Source organism: Pelophylax lessonae (assembly GCF_965119305.1).
Source record: "Pelophylax lessonae genome assembly, chromosome: 6".
Taxonomy (NCBI): Eukaryota; Metazoa; Chordata; class Amphibia; order Anura; family Ranidae; genus Pelophylax; species Pelophylax lessonae.
The window spans coordinates 77,042,977-77,061,358 of NC_138773.1; the positions used below are offsets into that span (position 1 = coordinate 77,042,977).

An 18,382-nucleotide genomic window follows, 5' to 3' on the forward strand; every position below is an offset into this window, starting at 1 on the left:
AGCGGCTACAGACCTGACATCCGAGATGGCGGGGAGTAGAGCACAGATGCAAGAGGCAGAGGAGAAGCTTAGCAGCCCAGTTACACAGGCAAGTGCGGCATCTCTATCCGAGACGGTGGACCCGACTGCCCCAGACACAGCAAGTATGCAACAGCAGGTGACGACCCCCCGTAGCCCAGAGCTCTCTACTCCTCTACAGATGGACCCAGAGATCCGGGCATTGCTTAGAGCACTCCCAACACGTACAGAGATAGAGACATTAGTGCTCAGAATAGAGGAGGCTCACCGCAGAGACTATCAGGCAATAAAAAATGAAATGCAGACAGTCTCAGATAGGTTGCAGGTGGGGGAACAGGCTGTTAAGGTACTAGAAGCACGGGTGGTATCCCTGGAAAATACCCATAAGGAATCTGCAGATACAACCATCTCCATACAGCTACATATAGAGGAATTGGAGGACAGGAGCCGTCGGAACAATCTACGGCTCCGTGGTATCCCGGAGACTACAGGCAAAGAAGACCTGCGAGAGATAGTAGCAGCCATATTTCAAAAAGTTCTAGGCTCGGAATCTTTGGAAGCAGTAGAGCTAGACAGAGTTCACAGAGCGCCAGGACCAAGATCCACCAACCCGGAAAGACCAAGAGACGTGGTGTGCAGAGTGCACCACTATCTCCAAAAAGAAGTTATCCTGCGTAAGGCATGGGACATGAGAGCAGTGGATTTTGATGGAGCATCTATAAAAATCTTACCAGATCTTTCCAAAGCCACGCTACAACGCAGAGCACTTCTCAGACCAGCGTTAGATATCGCCCGTCAAGCAGGCTGTACATACCGATGGGGATACCCATTAGCAGTTTTTTTTCGAAAGAACACTACCACATTTACACTCCGAAATCCTACAGAGCTGCCTGCCTTCTTTTCCTTTCTAGGAGCCACCCCAATTCAGATCCCGGATTGGCTGATTACTCTACCGCGACCTGGAAACAGGGGGACAGTTGAAGCATACCGTGGTAGACCTGTCCCTCAATCCCAGGGACAGCAGAGGGAGCGTGACATCAATCGAGGGGAGGGACCGTGTGAGTTATAAAAAACATATAATTGACTATTACTTTGTGTATCCCCCCCTTTTTTTTTTTTTTTTTTGACTGGGGGACTAGCAAATGCTACAATCAGCTCATTTAGTTCTGCTGTAAGCGATATGGGAGCACATGTGGAAAAAGAGACCCCCTGAAGACTCTGACTAGAATAATATAAAATGCAGAAATGGATGGAAATCAAGGAGAAACGAGAAGATGGTATATATATTGACTACCGGAGGGGAGGAGGGGAGGGGGTTGGTGGGGTAGGATCGTTGGGGGGGCTTCCCCCACTAGCCAGCCCACTCTCTTACCTCCCGTCAGTCTAAGATATTTCTCTCTTATCTACAGACTATCTATAGACTATGAGGACAGATATGGCTCTGGTATACAAGGTACTCTAAGAGAGAAGCTTTCATCCCATCCATATAATCCCATCCATATATGTTAATATGTAAATAATGGTTTTCCCCTTTCTGAGGGGGGGGGGATGACCTCTTGGGTGAGAGGAGGGGGATTGGAGGGAATGGGGGGGAGATGGGGGGAGGGGTTATGAGCCCCCCCCCTGGTTCTCTCTTAGTCCTCTCCCTACTCACTTCATGAGGACATTAGGAGAGGGATGAGAGGGATGAGAAAGAGGAGCTCATAAATTTAGCTTATTCTGAATGGGGAAATTTTTTTTTTTTTTTTTGGGATGTGGAGAGAGAGGGGAATGAAGGAAGGGTTAATACTCCAAATCTTCAGTAGGGAATTGCGCTCTTTATGGCGTCATCCCCCCCTCCCCTTTTTTTTTGTCTGGAATTTGCATATATGTTAATTAAAAAATATGGTACCTCACAGGGTGATGAGGGGTGATGAAGAGGGGAGGGTATTTAGGTGAAGATAGCGAACCTCTTATTTTTAAGGAATTTATGATACAGTAGATCCATCTTAAATAAATAAAGAGAAATAGATCAGAGAGGAATATTACACATGATTATACATGATTAGAATTTTTCTTGTTTTTTTTTTTTGGAGAGGGGGACCCCAGATCTCAAGGTAGCTAGATGGGGAGGAGGAGGGGGGGAATGATAAGGGGAGTGTAGCCCGTCACAACCCCCTCCCCCCCCTTTTTTTTTTTTCCTTTTTTTTTTTTTTTTTTTTTTTTTAGGGTCCTTCCCCTTCCTCTGGATGCCACCTGAGTTAGGAGGCTAGTAGCATAGAACGTATGCAAGAGTCAATGCCTCGAAAGAGGCGAAAGTGAAAGCACGTAATAGGGACACCCCTAGGGGTTTTGAGGGGGATACCTTCATCACTCTGTGAAGTTTATAGTAAATAACGTCACATAGTAATGGTAGTAATGGAACAATGGTGTGAGGGTCTTTGAGTATTTTGGTTTTTAGTTTTCTCCTCCCCCCCCCCTTTTTTTTTTTTTTTTTTTTTTTTTTTTTTTTCTTTTCTTCTCCCCTTCTTCCCTTTTTGTTTTTGGAAATATGACACCTAAAAAATGCAGGTATATATATAATAAAATGTTTTTCAATAAAAGACCCCTGATTGGGGGTAGTGGGTTGGGTTAGGGGAGGGAGCCTGGAGAGTCCTCACCGGCGTCTCCCAATCTTCACCCTATTAGGGCACGCGTCTAGGTTTTTTTTGGGTCGAGGACCACTAGACGCCATATTTGCCCAATTTTTTTTTGCTTTTTCTTTTTTTTTTTTTTTTTTTCTCTTCTTCTTCTCTCTCTCTCCCCTGGTTACTTACCGCCTATTCATAACATGAATACTATTAAAATATGCTCACTAAACGTCAAGGGATTGAACATACCGGAGAAAAGGCGGATGTTAATCTCTGAATTAAAGAATGCACATATAGATATAGCCTATATACAGGAAACACATTTTAAGGAAGTAAGAACACCATTACTAAAAAATAAATTTTTCCCCTTGGTGTACCATTCTACCTGTGTGAATGGTAAAACCAAAGGAGTGACAATAATGATCTCAGGAAAGGTGCCATGGACGTGCTCACAGGTCTGTGCCGACCCAGAAGGTAGATTCCTTTTTTTGAAAGGAAATATTGGGAGTATCAGAGTAACGTTAGCCTCAGTATACACACCAAATATTCAGCAGGATGTATTCCTAGTAAAATGTTTGAACCAGCTTCAGGAATTTCAGGAGGGTCAGCTTATTCTTGGAGGGGATCTTAATATGGCCCTAATTCCATCTGAAGACACATCAGCAGGAACTACTTCTTTACCCACCAGAATCCGAAAGCGAGTGGCGACACAATTACACAAAAAACAGCTGATTGACGTATGGCGTCTACTACATCCTGGAGAAAAGGATTATACCTTCTACTCCCCTCCACACGCATCATACTCGCGGATTGATTATTTTTTAGTCCCGCATGCACAACTACAATCTGTACAGTCTGTAACAATCGGTTCTATTACGTGGTCCGACCACGCACCATTGACACTAATATACACATTATCAGATACACCCCTAATCAGATCACAGACATGGTCATTGAACTTGAGCCTCCTACAAGATAAGACGGTGATTAGCGAAGTGGAGAAGGAACTCACACATTATTTTCAAACTAACTCAGATGAAGAATTAAGTCCGGGGGTGATATGGGAAGCTCACAAGGCAGTAATTAGGGGGGTATTTATTAAACATGGAGCTAGATTGAAGAGACAACGTATACAGCAGATGAACGAACTCCTACAGACTTTACATGATTTAGAATCACGACACAAACATGCACCTACAGCAGAATTGACGAGAGAGCTTACTACAATACGCAAACAGATAGTGGATATACTACAATATAAAGCCAAAGCAGCACTACAGAGAACCCGTAGGGTGATGTATGAAACAGGGGACAAGTGTGGGAAAGTGTTAGCTAGAACCTTACGTGACACACAAACGAGAACCTATATTCCTAAGATTATATCACAAGCAGGGCAGAAAGCTGAACGACCTGAAGATATAGCACGGGACTTCCGAAAATATTATCTGTCACTCTATAATTTGTCTCCGCAGTCCATTGATCCGGAAGTAGTGATTAATTACATTTCTAAATCAGGTATGTTAAGATTAAGAGAGGAGGTGAGGGAAGAATTATCTACCACTATCTCCCTGATGGAATTACAAACAGCAATTAAAAACACAAAAACAGGAAAGGCACCAGGGCCGGACGGGCTGCCAATACAGTACTATAAGACCTTTTTTCAAATTCTCGGCCAACAAACGATAGATATGTTTAATAAATCACACACAGATACCCCGTTTCATAGAGATACGTTAAGAGCACACATAACAGTTCTGCCAAAGGAAGGGAAGGACCCTACAAAATGCCCTAGCTACAGGCCTATTTCATTATTAAATGTAGATCTGAAATTATTTTCAAAAATCCTCGCTAATAGACTCCAACCTCACTTACCTACTTTGATACATCTAGACCAGGTGGGCTTTGTACCCACCCGAGAGGCACGGGATAACACTGTAAAGGCTTTAAATCTTCTGCATGTAGCGTATAACTCTAAACAAGCATGTATATTTGTTGGGACGGACGCGGAAAAAGCATTTGATCGGGTCAACTGGAACTTTATGTCCGCGGTATTGGGGTATGTAGGAGTGGGAGAAAGGATGAGAGAATGGATACTACAGTTATATTCAGCCCCTTCGGCCCGAATTAAAGTAAACGGGGTTCTATCTGAGAGCTTTGGTATTTCAAATGGCACACGACAGGGGTGTCCATTATCACCTCAACCACTGACTTTTAAGGGGGATCGCTACCTGTGTCTCTGGGGGCAGGAAGTTCAGGGAAACATCACTCAGAGGGCTATAGGTACCCATAAAAATCTGTCAGGTTCTAATCCTCTCCTACAATATCCAAAATTAAATTAAAAAGGTTTGGCTGGAGTTATGAATTAGGGTGGGTTTATTTGAGGTTGAATAAATATAACCCAAACCTTGGAGGCTCTCTCTGAAAATGTAGTGGAAAATGCATAAATAGCGGTTGCATTTAATGAAAACCATATGGCATATGATCTGTAGATTCTGAGCTATAGGCAGTTGTTAAAGTTGAAGTTAAAGACAAACTCAATTTTGTTCTTCTTTCCTGTAAAAGTAAAGCTTGGTGCCACCCCTTCTAGGTTCTAGCATTCCTATTGGTCTGTGAGGCTGCCCATCTTTTTATAGGACCGGCAGAGAAGTTCAGAAAGTAGTAGGGGAGACGCTAACTTAACAGGAAAGCTTGTGACTTTCCTACAGCTTTTTACAGTATCATATGCTTCATTTGAATTGAATTTTCACAGACTTGCTCTAAAGTCTAATGTGAACCCTAATAATGATCATCTCTTATTTGCCCTCTTGTGGTCTGTTAAATACATATGTTAAAGCATTTTATTATATCTGAAAAATACCCATCAATCATTTCAGAAATCTAGAGCTATCTTGTACTGTTACTGCCTAGTTTTTATCTTGCACTACAGGACAATTAGACCCTATGCTGTGGAGTTTATGACAATGGGCGGGTTTAATAGTTTTACCAACAGACAACTGGACAGGGCTGACACCAGATCAGTCAACAAACAGGTGTGTTGTGTCATTTCACAAAAAGGTAGTTAGATCTGAGTGCATTTCTGGCAGATCAAATTGTATTTTTATGTATTTTTAGTCTTTTAAGTGAGAAAATTGAAGAAATGTGTATGTATTCCAGAGATGTACTGCCTTTTTTTTTTTTCTTGACATACTGTATGCTTTTAATGTCACGAGTCAGTAACTTTATAGCAATGATGAATGAATAAAAAATTAACCTATCGCCCTTTTTTGTTACATGACATTTAACTGTCAATTTGTCCTTCTTTTTTATTTTCTTATTCTTTCCCGGTAGAATAAAAGAAAAAAACTTCTGAAAGACAATAACATTAGGGCTCTTTCACACGGGCGGTCCGATCAGATCCGCCTGTCAGTTTTTTTAGGCGGATCTGATCGGATCCTCCATGCAGCTCTATGGGGCAGCGGGTGTCAGCGGAGGTCACCTCCGCTGACACCCGCTGCCATCCGCATCCGATCCTGTGCTGAAATCTGGACGGATGGAAACCCTATTTCTCTTACGTCCTCCGACAGTCGCCGCCCACTTCATATTCATCACCAATGGGGTTATGTCCTTTATTCCGTAGGAGTAGCTAGGCAATAGAATATGTTAGTACAAAGACTTTTAACATATCCCACCCCCAGGGGGTGGTCCCCTCAGTACATAACCCTCCACTTCCTGTATCCAACTCAGTTTCATTTGTCTAGCTGTCAGGAGTAGCTGGAAGTTTCTGTGCTGGGGCACCTTGTCTCAGCTCTCTTTCCTTTCTTTGGATTTTATTTGAGTTTTTTTCTCTCTTTCTTGTTAGCTGTTATTTTACCAGCGTTAGCTAGTTCTTCTGATGAAGAGGATCATGCGGGCTGCGTCTCGGGCTGACCCCCCTGGTAGCAGGCTGTGGGTCGGTGGTTTCTCAGCCCGCCATCGAGCGTTCAGTCAGGTATCGCTCCTGAGTTATCTGAACGACCCATCCCTGTTCCGTGCAGGGATGCTAGGTGAGGTGGCTACCTCACCGGACGCTGTGCGGTTTCTCAACCCACCTTCTGCTGCGTCCTGGATGCGACTCTCCCTGCCTCATGTGCAGCGGTTTGTTCGCCTGTGCGGGTCCCCCACGCCATGTAAGAGGTAAGTGTATTCATGTGGGGACCTGTCTGTCTGGGGGGTGTCAGTCTGGGACTGTGTACCTTGCCCTGTGTTCACACTATTACGTTTTCCCTATCTCTCACATTGCATGCTGTGGGCTGCAGGAGGGGGGGCTGGCTGCACTCTGTGTCAGTTTTCTGTCTGTGTGAACGGCTGTGTGCTGTGGGGCTTGAGTTTCTCATGCTTGGGGCACATTACAGCGCCGCTGCGGCGGTTTACCATGTTCCTTTTTTGGGCAGATGGTGTGTTTTACTTCTCCCTCATGGGGTGTGGGAGCGGCGGTTTCGGCGCCAAAACGGCGCCATTTTGGCTGCGATCGCTCCGGCCGCATGTTTTACATGCATAGCGGCCATTTTCTTGTAGCCTCCATAGGCTTTCATAGAGCGCCCTGTATGCCAGCACTTCCTTTCCTTCAGGAGCACCGCAGGCAGCAGCAGCAGCACCGATCTCTCCAGGTTCATTTCTCTCTATTCCCTGTATCCTGCCTTGGTATACTTGTCCCTGTGGGGGTCCCTTGTGTGGGATGCTTAGTGTGAGTGGGCTACGATCGCAGCGCTCTCTTAAAGGGGCGGTCACCCATTTATTTTTGCTACTACAAGGGCATGGATTCTCAGGAATGCTAGTTTCCTGCCAATTTAGTGGGAAGCCAGGGGACTGCGGTTTCCCCCCCCGGGGGGGATTTGGCTGCGATTGTGGCTAGCCTTGCGACTCAGGTGCAAATGCTGGTGGCTGCTCAATCCTCTAAAAGGCCCAGAGTTTCAATTTCCTCTGATTCAGAGGGTGATGGTACTGGGGCTGCTGTGGCAGAGATCTCCTTATCGGGGTCTCGTTCCTCCCTGGACCTTATAGGGTCAGAAATGGAGGCTGAGGTAGAGGGGGTTGATAATTCTCCCCCTGGCTCGTCTGAAGAGCTTGCACTCATGGATGAATTGGTTGCTTCTATCAAGCAAACTCTGCGTTTGGAGGAGGAAACATGTCCTCCAGCTGCCTTGGCGGCTTATGGGACGCAGAAAAGGCGCAAATCATTGCAGATGTTTCCATGCGCTGATGATTTTCAGCGCGCTGTGAAAGAACGATGGCGTAATATACGCAAACCTTTTGCTGTACCAAGTAGGTTTAAGCTGCGCTATCCTTTTACGCCCGCTACTGATGGGCGTTGGTGTGTCCCACCTCCGGTGGACCATGCGTTAGCAGTTTTGAACAAGTCCACTGCGATTCCTGCTGAAGACACCCCGGTGTTCCGGGATGCCACGGACAAGAGGATGGAGTCCCTTGCCTGTCGTACCTATTCTATTATGGGTTCTATGTTGAAAGCTTTATTGCTTCACTTATGGCGGCCCAGGCGGTCGCGAACTGGAGGCAGGTGCTTAGGCGTGTCCTGGTGGCTGATTCTGCCCCCCAGGCGACTTTGGATATGGTGGATCAAATCCACCAGGGTGTCATGTATTTGTGTGATGCGGACCTGGATATGGTTCCGTTGGCTGCACGTGTACACAGTGTGGCGGTGTTATCTCGCCGCCTGGTTTGGTTGAAGTGTTGGTCTGTGGATCAATCTTCACGTAAGACCTTGGCCAATCTGCCTTTTGATGGGTCTCGCCTCTTTCGCGAATCCCTGGATGCCCTAATTAAAGGGTCACGGGGGGTAAGAGCACGCTCTTACCTCAATCCCACAAGACTAAGACGGCTCCGGGAAAAAAGAATGCTTTCTTTCGGCCCCCTCAGGGGTCCTTTCGTGCCTTTCGGTCACACTTTGGGGCAAGCCGTCCAAGGGTCAAGGCTCCCGCTAGAAGCCGTGGGCTGGTAAGCAAAGTCCGGCCAATCCGGTTCTGCGGCCCACAACAGTGCGGCCTGAAGGGGCGCCCTCACCCAATTCACAGGAAATCGTTCGATCTGGCTACTAGATCGAGTTTCTCTCTCGGCCGGAGAGCAGATTTTTTCCCTCAAGTCTTCTGTTATCCCCGGAGCGTTTGCGGGACCTGCATCTAGCGGTGCAGGACCTGAGGGCTCAGGGAGTGGTGGTCCCGGTGCCTCATCGGGACAGATTTCGGGGGTTCTATTCCAATCTGCTCACCGTGCCCAGGAAGGAGGGCAAGGTGCGTCCGATTCTGGACTTGAAGGCGCTGAGCCGCTTTGTGCGGGTGCGCAAGTTCCGCATGGAATCCCTGCGGTCGGTGGTGGCTGCCCTGGTTCCGGGGGAGTTCATGGCTTCCATCGACTTGCAGGATGCGTATCTTCACATCCCGATTTTCGAGGGTCACCAGAGGTACCTTCGATTCGCCATAGCGGAAGATCATTACCAATTTGTGGCGTTGCCTTTTGGTCTCGCCTCGGCTCCGAGGGTGTTCACCAAAGTGCTGGCACCGGTTCTGGCTTTGTTGAGGGCCCAGGGCATTTCGGTTCTGGGGTATCTGGACGATATTCTGGTTCGGTCTGCGACCAGCCAGAGTCTGGAGAAGGATCTGTCCGCCACGTTGCAGACTCTGCAGGAGTTTGGTTGGACGATCAATTTTCCAAAGTCGTCATTGTGCCCATCGGTTCGGATTTCCTACCTGGGTATGATTCTGGACTCTGTCCAGGCGAAGGTCTTCCTGCCGGAAGAAAAACTCGCAGCTCTTCAGGAGGCAGTCAGGTCCCTCAGGGACGTTCCATCTTCGTCCATTCGGACGTGCATGCGGTGTCTGGGATTGATGGTCTCGGCTTTCGAGGCGATTCCCTTCGCCCAGTTTCACACACGGGATCTCCAAGCGGAGATATTGTCCAAGTGGGACGGGCGTCCGCGGTCTCTGGATCTCCAGATGTCATTGAGTTCTCAGACCAGAAGGGATCTTCTGTGGTGGCTTCAATCCCCCTCAGTATCGGGGGGCATGTCTTTTCGTCCCCTTTCGTGGACGGTGATCACTACGGACGCCAGCCTGTCGGGCTGGGGTGGTGTTCTGGTCGTTCTGTCCACCCAGGGTGTTTGGTCGACGGAGGAATCCTCCCTTCCGATCAACGTTCTGGAACTGCGAGCGATACTCCTCTGTCTTCGTCGTTGGACGGACAATCTTCACGGCTACCCGGTTCGGGTGCAGATGGACAATGCCACGGCGGTGGCTTACATCAATCACCAAGGGGGCACCAGGAGTGCCCGGGCGGCTCGAGAAGTGGCCGCGATTCTGTCTTGGGCCGAGACGCATGTCCCGGCAATGTCGGCAGGTCACATTCTGGGGGTGGAAATTTGGCAGGCGGATTATCTGAGCCGCCAGACCCTGGACCAGGGGGAATGGTCCCTTCACCCGGCTGTCTTCCAGATGTTGTGCGCGAGGTGGGGTCTTCCGGAGGTAGACCTGTTCGCGTCTCGTCTGAACAACAAAGTACCACGGTTCGTGGCAAGGACGCGCGATCCTCGGGCAGACGCGTCGGTCGCGTTGGTTGCCCCGTGGCATCAGTACCAGCTGATGTATGCGTTCCCACCGATTCAATTGCTGTCCAGGTTCCTTCGCGGAACCGACCACGGTGCTTCTTGTGGCACCGGACTGGCCTCGCCGGTCCTGGTACGCAGACCTCGTAAATCTGGCAATCGACGCCCCGTGACGTCTGCCTCTTCGAGAAGATCTTCTGTCGCAAGGACCGATCTTCCATCCTGCTTTACAGTCGCTGGCCTTGACGGCCTGGCTGTTGAAACCGAGGTCCTGAAGAACAGGGGTCTTTCCCCTGAGGTCATTCACACCTTAATAAATGCGAGGAAGTCTTCCTCGGGGAAGGTTTATTACCGTACTTGGAAGGCGTATTTTGCCTGGTGCGAATCCAGGGGCTTCTCTCCTGACATTTATTCGGTGTCTAGGGTGTTGCCCTTCCTTCAGACGGGTGTTGACCAGCGTCTGGCGCTGGCCACGATCAAGGGTCAGGTGTCTGCTTTGGCCGTTCTTTTTCAACGGCCTGTGGCATCTGATTCTTTGGTTAGCACTTTTGTGCAGGGGGTATGTCATCTGATCCCTCCTAGGAGGGACCCTCTTCCCCCTTGGGACTTGAATCTAGTTCTATCAGTATTGCAGCGTGCTCCTTTTGAAAGGATCAGGGAGATCTCGCTGTCTTTGTTATCCAAGAAGGTCGCCTTTTTTGGTGGCTATCTCCTCGACTCGTCGAGTGTCGGGGCTGGCAGCCTTGTCCTGCAAGTCTCCGTATCTGGTTGTGCATTTGGACAGGGTGGTCTTGCGACCTAACCCTTCTTTTCTTCCAAAAAGGGTTTCGGACTTTCATCTCAATGAGGACATTGTCCGACCTTCGCTTTGTGCGAAGCCGAAGCATCCGACGGAGGTGTTGCTTCACTCCTTGGATGTTGTCCGGGCGATTAGAGTCTATCTCAAATCGACTGAGTCTTTTCGCAAGTCGGATGCCTTGTTTGTCCTTCCGGAAGGTCCTCGGAAGGGCATGGCGGCGTCGGCTTCTACAATCGCCAAATGGATCAGACAGACCATTGATCAGGCCTATGCTTTGAAGGGGAAAGTTCCCCCTGTACCTGTGAAGGCGCACTCTACCAGATCTCTGAGTACGTCTTGGGCCTGTCGTCATGGGGCCTCTGTGGCCCAGGTGTGTAAGGCAGCGACTTGGTCGACCGTACACACTTTCACGATATTCTACAGAGTAGATGTTCAGGCATCGGCTGATGCTTCCTTTGGCCGCAAGGTTCTTAGTGCGGCAGTTCCCTAGAGCCCTTGTTGCGGGTTCTTTGGCTTTTTGGGATATTTGTTTTTTCCCTGGGTTTTCTTGCTCCTGTTGAGCGAGTGTTTTGTTCTTATGCCCAACTGGTTTCCTTCCTTTGGTAAGGTTCCTTTCTCTGATGGGGAGACGGCGTTGCCTTGGGCGCGGCTGCGTTCTTCCCACCCCTCATGTTTACACTGCTTTGGGACATCCCCATTGGTGATGAATATGAAGTGGGCGGCGACTGTCGGAGGACGTAAGAGAAAACGGAATTTTTGTAAAATCTTACCTGTAAAATTCCTTTCTCTGAGTCCTCCGACAGTCGCCGCCCCCGCCCCTCTTTTGGGGTTTTGATGTACTCTCTACTGCTATTCCACTGAAACTGAGTTGGATACAGGAAGTGGAGGGTTATGTACTGAGGGGACCACCCCCTGGGGGTGGGATATGTTAAAAGTCTTTGTACTAACATATTCTATTGCCTAGCTACTCCTACGGAATAAAGGACATAACCCCATTGGTGATGAATATGAAGTGGGCGGCGACTGTCGGAGGACTCAGAGAAAGGAATTTTACAGGTAAGATTTTACAAAAATTCCGTTTTTTCCATCCGTTCAGTAATCGGAGCGGAGCGGATCTGATGAGAGCGGATCCCCCATAGATCCCCCATAGAGGGCAGCGGGTGCTGAGACACCTCCCTCTCCGCTCTGCAAGCGGAGACGGAGCTGTCATCCGCCCGGCTCAGCGGGGATCGCGGATCGATCCCCGCTGAGCAACACGGATCCGCCTGCGGAGGCGGACCGTGTGAAAGAAGCCAAATGTTCTTGCTTCAGATTTGAGTAGCGTGTTGGGTGAGCTCCCCATGAACCAATGAGAAGATTTGTACTTGAACTTAAAAAAAAAAAACAATGCAAGAAATTTGAATTCATTAATACTAGTTTAATTAAATGTTATTTATATCAGTGCAACCAGCATGGTGATCTATCCTAAACAATGAAATGTATTTTCAGATTCTGGGACCTGGAGCGAGATGACAACTATGTCTTATTTCTGGATGAACAGCTGGGATTTGAAGCAGAGGAGACCATTAACTGTATATCTTATTGTGATGCTAAAGGTAACCTGTCTCTCTGCTAGCTAAAGTCATATTAATTATCTCTGTATATTGGGATCCCTGTATCCCTGGGGTATTTATGAGGTTCTGTTACATTTAAAGCCCAGCTCCAGGCTGGCCACAAAAAATAATAGTGACAGCCCCCCGTACACATACTACACTGCTCATTTTATCTAGAGGGATGTAAAAGAGACGAATATTTACCTTACATCTCGATCCTGTGGCAGGAGGATCTCCTGTCTTTTTCACTTCTGTCCTTGAATGTGGGCAGGCCCTCAGCATTATCTTGTAAAATGTAGCACCGCTGGTCCTGCATTGTACATGATGATGGGGGCAATCGCACAATCTGAGAAGAGCAGCTTCAGGGGTATCAGTCGTCTAGTGGGATGAAAAACTTGGTAAAAGTAAGTATTACATATTATTAGTAGCCTATTAGACTACACATTCAGTTTATACTGGTATATTAGATGTACGCATCTAAAACTTCTCTTCCAAATGTCTAGTTAACAATAACAGGTACAATAGTTTTTAACACTAAAAGCCTGGTGAAAATAGTTATTGTTGTAGAGTTTTGGTCCATGGAACAAGATAGATTCCTAAAGCTCCCCTAACTCTCTGTTTGCTTTCCCTCACTCTGCAGTGCTACGTGCTTGGATAGCCAATCACCAGACCTGAGCATTGCCACAAATGGGTGGGGAAGGTTCTTGGTTCTTGTCACGCTTACTTCTAACGCAGGTGGTCAGGCAATAAAGCTGGTTCTTCACCTATAGCAGCCCCCTTTCCCATAAGGCAAGCAGGCCTACCGGTACTCGGTTGCCCTCAGGACTTGTACACAATGCTATAGTGCCTGGCTACCACGCTGTGGCAAACACAGCAAACATGTACTTGCGGTTTGCAGACAGGCAAGGGTTCAGACACAGTCCAGGTACATGGCAGGTAAGGTTAGGAATAGTCTGAGTCAAATGCATAGTCAAAAAGGTAGGCAGAGTTCCAAGTTCCAATCCGCAGTCATAAACCGAAGTCAGAAACAGGGGAATCCAAACTAGCAGGCAGGGCAGACAAACAGGGAGCTTTGTAGCTCATGTTACAGCACTATCTCAAGCATGAAACTGCAGGCTTGGCTGGCTTAAATCGGGTTTGGTCTCCACCCATAGACTGACCACATCAATAACCAAGCAGACAGGGAGAATGCATCACAGTCAAAACCAGGATACTGGAATGAGATCAGCAGCTGTGATGGAGCAGGAGCACTGCACGCTTCTGACAGTTGAGGTGTTTCTGTAAGCTGACATGGACTGAAAAGGTTTTTTTTACTCACAACTCCTGCAGCCAAATGAGTTAACAAAGAGAAGGGGTAAATATTAGTAGCAAAAGAGCAAGAGAGATCAAGAGACCCTGTTACTTTGCCAAACTTGGCAAATTGACATGTTCAATTAATTAATAAAATGTAAAGTATACGTCAAACCAAAATCTTTTTTCTAGTTTTGGATATAGTGAGGATTAGAACTGTTGTTGGGTTTTTACTGCAATCTAGCAAGCTGTTAGAGAAATTTACACTCTTTTCTGTCACGCTTATGCCTAACGCAGGTGGTCAGACACTATAGCTGGCTTCTTCACCTATAGCAGCCCTCTTACCCATAAGACAAGCAGGCCTACCAGTACTTTGTTGCCCCCAGGACTTCTACACACTGCTATAGTGCCTGGCTTCCACGCCAGAGCTTGCATGAACTGAGCAAAGCAAACAGGTACTTGCGGTTGGCAGACAGGCAAAGTGGTTTAATGACAGTCCAGGTAAAAGGCAGGCAGCGTTCAGAGAATAGTCAATTATCTGATCTAAGGTTATACACAGGAAAATCCAAACTAGCAAAACAGGGCAGACAAACAGGCAGCAACCTTCTGGGATCACAGGTCCCAGGAGGCTGTGGGACCATTTACACAGTGCAGCGCGTCTCGCACATGCGCAGTGGAAAGCTGGCTGTGAAGCCACAAAACAACTTTAACATTACAGAAAAATTCCAGGTAATAGGGACTGACAACCAATCTACTAAAAACTGCTTTTAAAAGTGTATATCTCTGTAATGCATTCTATCTAACACTCCCAGGAATATCAGTTGAGACATTTCTTACCCCTCTCTGCACTTAACAATGACATGGGTGGTTTGCTGCACTGAATTCTTCTTCCCTACAGAATTGTCCAATCTCTGTTTGTTAAATTTCAACAGTTCATAGGAAAATGTTGTTTCTGCAATGGATGAGTGGGGTGAGAGTGTTTGGACAAACCTGCAGTTTTAATTTGATATTAATATTTTGATATTTAATACTTTTCAATGAACCACCTAATCTGATTCTTTTGTAAGCTCCCTTGTTCTGATATTTTCTGAGTTTAGTTTTTATACTCATCATATACTCATTATACTCATCAGCTATGTTAGCAGCTGGAACCAGCAAAGGCAAGGTTGCCATGTGGAGCAAAGTAACTGGTGGGCCAAAATCCTTAAAGACTGATGGAAAAGATAGCTGGAAACTGAGGACCCCAACAGAACTAGAGGGCAATATTACTCAAGTACAGGTAAGCTTATGAATGGAAGATTAATATGTGTTTGCCCATCCAAACATTTTTTTTTTTTTGGATAACCTGTTGAAACCCTGTTCAAGCGGAGCTCAACCCAAAAGGGGAAGCTCCGCTTGTTCGCACTCTCCCACCTTCACTGCCACATTTGGCACTTTTTTGGGGGGTACGGGTACCTGGTAGACCACGATGATCCCTAAAATTTTTGGCTTCTCCTCCTTTCCCCCGCTACTTTCTGGGACCTGTTCATGTCCCAGAAGACGGCAAAACCATTTAAGAAAGTAAATCACAACTCACACATGTGCAGAAGGAAACTGGCTTCATGCCCTTGTCCCTTACTTGCAATGCCGGTGCCTGCACCCAAACCTGATGGATGAATGTATATGTCGATGTGTATATGTATATATATATATATATATATATATACATACAGTACCTCACAAAAGTGAGTACACCCCTCACATTTTTGTAAATATTTTATTATATCTTCATGTGACAACGCTGAAGAAATGACACTTTGCTACAATGTAAAGTAGTAAGTGTACAGCTTGTATAACAGTGTACATTTGCTGTCCACTCAAAATAACTCAACACACAGCCATTAATGTCTAAACCGCTGGCAACAAAAATGAGTACATCCCTAAGTGAAAATGTGCCAATATTTTGTGTGGCCACAATTATTTTCCAGCATTGCCTTAACCCTCTTTGGCATGGAGTTCACCAGAGCTTTTCAGACTGCCACTGGAGTCCACAAAAAAAAATGCTGCAGTCTGTGATTGCCACCAACTTGTCTTGTTGCCACCCCTCCTCATGTAATCATGACGTATTCACTTGTGTTGTGGGGGGGTTTGGATGACTCCATTGCTGGACATGTATTGGTAGGTACATAGTGCAGTCATATAGTTAAATAGTTATACACTCCCATATACCCAATCCTACACTCACAGTTGATCCAGAGGAAGGCAAAAAAAACCCCAGCAAAGCATGATCCAATTTGCTCCAGCAGGGGAAAAAAATCCCACCTGATCCCCTGAGAGGCAATCGGATATTGCTTGGATCAACTTTTATCTATAAATGTTAGTATTCAGTTATATTATGTACATATGTATTTTGACTTTATTTTAGCTTCTTACCTAATGTTCCACTTGCACCTTAAATAAATAACATAATTTGTCCTGCAAACTGCCATAGCTCAGCCTATTACTATAGCCTGGTCATCTTTCTGATGTCTAATGTCTTTACTCTGTCTTGGCACAGTGGGGATCATCCAAAAATCTCTTGTCTGTGAACAATCTCAGCTCCGTCCTGGTCCTCAGTGAACATGTCATGTCTTCTCATTTCCACCAACAAGTTGCAGCCATCCAAGTGGCGCCTTCTCAGCTCAGCATAACCTTCTTCAGTACGGGGGCCACACACAGCCTAAAGACTGATATGTATATCATAGGGGCCTTCGTCACAAAAGTAAGCAAATCATTTAATACCGGTAATCAAATCTATTGGTTTCATTTGTTGTGATTTGGAATTTTGTATTTATAAAAGTAATACGAATAATGATATCTTTTTAGTTGCCTTTATTGTTATGCTTGTCTATCATGGTTGCAAACTGGATTTTAATTTAAACACAGCTAACTAAGCTACTTAGTACAAACTAGTTCAGTACTTTTTTGTTGCGTTGCCCACTTGACCAATAATCACTTAAGTTGCACTTAAGGAGTACCCATACAATGGAAGCTTTTGCCAGAAAGGGAAAACAGAGGCAAAGGACTAGTCAATGGTGTTTCCTGTGGGCTCCATGCAGGTCATCTCTTCCATCTTTTCCATTACTGACTTACTATGCCTTGTTATGCATTGTGTATCTGTGTGGAGATATCTTTTTTCAAAAGAGGAGCAGGGCTTTGCATCTACTTGGTTAAATAGTCTGGTTCAAAAAAGACATATGTTGATTGAACCCAACCAAATGGACTAACCTCATGAAAAATACCCACCTCCTCCCGGCCCCTTCCAAAGACTGGTGATCTGATGACTGATTGAGGAATATTCAAGAAGCAACAGAGAGTCACAAAATCAATGAAGCAGAGAGATTTATAGATTTGGAGAATGAATAAGGCAGAAGCACTGCAGGTGCTCAGGTACAGCTTTCTCTCCTTAAAGGAAGACCGTGAGCAGTGAAGCAATGTCATCACCAGTTCTCCAGCAGTTAGACCCAGAAGTACTTTAGATGATCTCACATTGCAGATATACAGCTACAAGGATCAAGGTACAGGAGTGCTTAGGCACAGGAAGTAAGAGCATGGGGGGAGGGGCAGCAGCGCTATCCCACGGTACATAGTCTACAATGTAACTCAGGCAGGCTTGATGGAAAACCTTGAAAAAGTTTATTTATAAAAAATATATAGTGATGATTAAAACATAATAGAATGTGTTCCAAACCAGATCTGTGGAGTTGCTGGGGGTCACAGGATGACCGAGCCACTGGGTGAGCCGGAACTGTGTAGATGATCACAACAGGGAACCAGGCAGGTGGGAGAAGGATCTTGTGTGTCAAAAGCAGACCGGACCAGCTGGTACGGTGGCTTGGCTTCCTCCCACCCGATAGTGTGGCTGCTCGCACCGGAGCAGTGTGGATGTGCCACGGAGCCGCCACCTGGAGGTATCCACAGCGGAGGCCACTACCCGGAAGTGACGTCAGCAAGCGTCGGGACCCGGCCTGGAAAGTATCAGGGTTGCCGTATGTCTAGTTGACTAGTATGTCTTTGGAATGTGGGAGGAAACAAGAGTACTTGAAGGGAACCCACACACGGGTAACATACAAACTCTTGGCTGGGATTCGATCACGGGACTCCAGTTTTGGAGCAGAAGTGCTAACCACTAAGCCACTGTTATAAATTACTAAACTAGAATAAACAAACGGATGGGAGTTCAGACTTACTTGCATACTTGCTTGTTCTAGGCCAGTGACTACTGGGTAGTGCAACTTTTAGCTTGCTACTTGCATAGCAAATAATCAGCGACAGCTCTCATATTTTTATTCTCCTTGGTCAAATTAAATGTGTCTTAATTGATCTATGTATTTTTTTCAGGACTGTGTTGCAGTGTGGAATGGAAAGCAGGTGACAGTCTATGAACTCAATGGACCAACATTGAGGAACACAGGTGTGTAGGTCAACAGACAGTGACAATCCTGCAGATTAATTAATGTTTCCAGCCTTTTGCTGCTTTTGCTGT

At 46.4% G+C, this 18,382-nt stretch overlaps 1 protein-coding gene across 1 annotated transcript in view; it reads left to right on the forward strand.

Moving 5' to 3' along the window:
• The window catches only part of IFT140 (intraflagellar transport 140), a 194,950-nt gene that overhangs the window by 40,839 nt on the left and 135,729 nt on the right, over positions 1–18,382 (forward strand). Inside the window, exons 8-11 of the mRNA XM_082260271.1 lie at positions 12,485–12,591; positions 15,012–15,157; positions 16,415–16,618; positions 18,238–18,310. Coding sequence (XP_082116397.1) covers positions 12,485–12,591; positions 15,012–15,157; positions 16,415–16,618; positions 18,238–18,310 — 530 coding nt within the window. The remainder of the gene's footprint in view (positions 1–12,484; positions 12,592–15,011; positions 15,158–16,414; positions 16,619–18,237; positions 18,311–18,382) is intronic.